Genomic DNA, 1,856 nt, shown 5'->3' with positions numbered 1-1,856 from the left:
ACTCCATGAACACCTAGGTGTAACTCTAGTTACGGAATTTATAACCACCATACTCATATTTAGCCTTAATGGGCACAACTACTCCATGAACACCTAGGTTAACTCTAGTTACAGTATTTATAACCACCATACTCATCTGTAGCTTTACTTGGAACAACTACTCCATAAACACCTAGGTGTAACTCTATTTACGGAATTTATAACCACCATACTCATCTTTAGCTTTACTTGGTACAACTACTCCATAAACACCTAGGTGTAACTCTAGTTACACAGAACAGACTACTTAAGACCTGTTGTTGGTGTGTTTAAAGGCCTTCGAAATGCCATGAAAATTTCGTCACTGTTGTATTAGAGTGGAACTTAATGTTCGAGATGAATATCATCAACTAAAGTATTTTCTTTAAGGTTCCACGAAGAAGGCACAGCGGGTTTTTAGGTTTTAGTATATCAATAAAGAAAACTAATTTTTTTTCATATAAATAAACATGCTGTGGGTTATAAATTCTTGTTTGTTTTCATATTTATAGTGAAAGGTATTGTTATCTTAACGTATTTACGGTAAAAGTGAGAAGATCTCGTTTATTATAGTTAGCAAGAGATGGATAAAGTACAAGTAGGAAAGCTCCGTGGCTAACATTAACTGCAGTAAGCAATGCAAACATTTAGAGGAAAAATCTTATTTTTTACAGTTCTTTCCCTGGGAGAAGCTAGAAAACATCTATTTCAAGCAAAAGAAATTTTCTATTGAAGTCCGTAATCGAAAAAGGTAAACACGCCAAAAGCTATTTCTTAACAAAATGTCCTTTTTTTCCTTTCTTTTTTGGCGGAATCTGTAATATACAAGGTCGTGTCATCAGTTACAACAAATATTTTCATATGACATCATTATAGGTTTTAGCATTTAGTTTACATTTTTACATTTATCAAGGCAGTTGGTGTTAGTTGATAATCCAGATATTTGTACTGATTATGTACTAATCTTCGATTTGTATCATAAACTTAAAAAAAGTAAAAATCATTATGGAGCTCAGTATCATATTTTTAACGATAGTTTAGATGTTCTTGATGGTGAGTTTTGAAAAGAGTTAAACACAACAGAACCAGATTAGCTCAGTTCATCTCTTTAGTTTGAAGACGGGACAGTCAAATAGAGGTAAACGCAGTAAAATTAGTATATTTCAGTTCAACTGTCAATTTGATGGGAGGATGTTGGTTGGCAATTGGAATAATATAATTCTAAAACAAATATCATTCTAGGGTTAAACTGAGTCATTCAAACATATCGTTAAATATATTACATAGATTTGTAAGGGAGTAAGTAAGTAACTGTTTTATTAATTACTAAATTACACTACTAAAAAATAAAAACTATAGAGTATTGAAGAGTTTACTTATTAGTGTGAGACAGAAATGAAATCAACACATTACATGAGAGATATACGAGTCAAAGTACATAATAAAATACAGCTAACCTTTTAAAAGAAAACTTTAAACGATTTATTCCTGGTGAGCTGTCAGTCAGTTGCGGTTTTTTAATACTGTGATAGGCTATTTATCTTTGTTACTTAGAACAAGCTTTTGAACTTTTCTTGCCCTAAATTCGCAAATTTTCTTACTTTGCACCACAACATCAATATTTGCTCGCATAATCGTATTTTTTAGACTAAAAGCGTAGATAAACGAAAGATATGCGCTACTGATATATATATATTGAACTGTACTTGAGTGAAGTTTGTTAATTAAAGTCTTTGTTTCGACAGTTGTTGTAAGTGGTAGCATATCTCAAGGAGGTTAACATTACGTATTGAACATTATGAGTACTTTAGTGAAGTTTGTTAATGTATATATTCTGT

The 1,856-nt window shown here is 31.5% G+C and overlaps 1 protein-coding gene across 2 annotated transcripts in view; it reads left to right on the top strand.

Moving 5' to 3' along the window:
• LOC106462020 (probable serine/threonine-protein kinase DDB_G0282963) overlaps window positions 1-1,856 on the top strand; it is a 142,620-nt gene that overhangs the window by 117,978 nt on the left and 22,786 nt on the right. For both annotated transcript variants that reach the window (XM_022389130.1, XM_022389131.1), the window contains exon 14: window positions 693-769. In XM_022389130.1, the coding sequence (XP_022244838.1) occupies window positions 693-769 (77 nt within the window). The remainder of the gene's footprint in view (window positions 1-692; window positions 770-1,856) is intronic.

The sequence above is a fragment of the Limulus polyphemus genome, unplaced genomic scaffold (genome assembly GCF_000517525.1).
Source record: "Limulus polyphemus unplaced genomic scaffold, Limulus_polyphemus-2.1.2 Scaffold1075, whole genome shotgun sequence".
NCBI lineage: Eukaryota > Metazoa > Arthropoda > Merostomata > Xiphosura > Limulidae > Limulus > Limulus polyphemus.
This window is presented reverse-complemented; position numbering and strand designations above follow the sequence as displayed.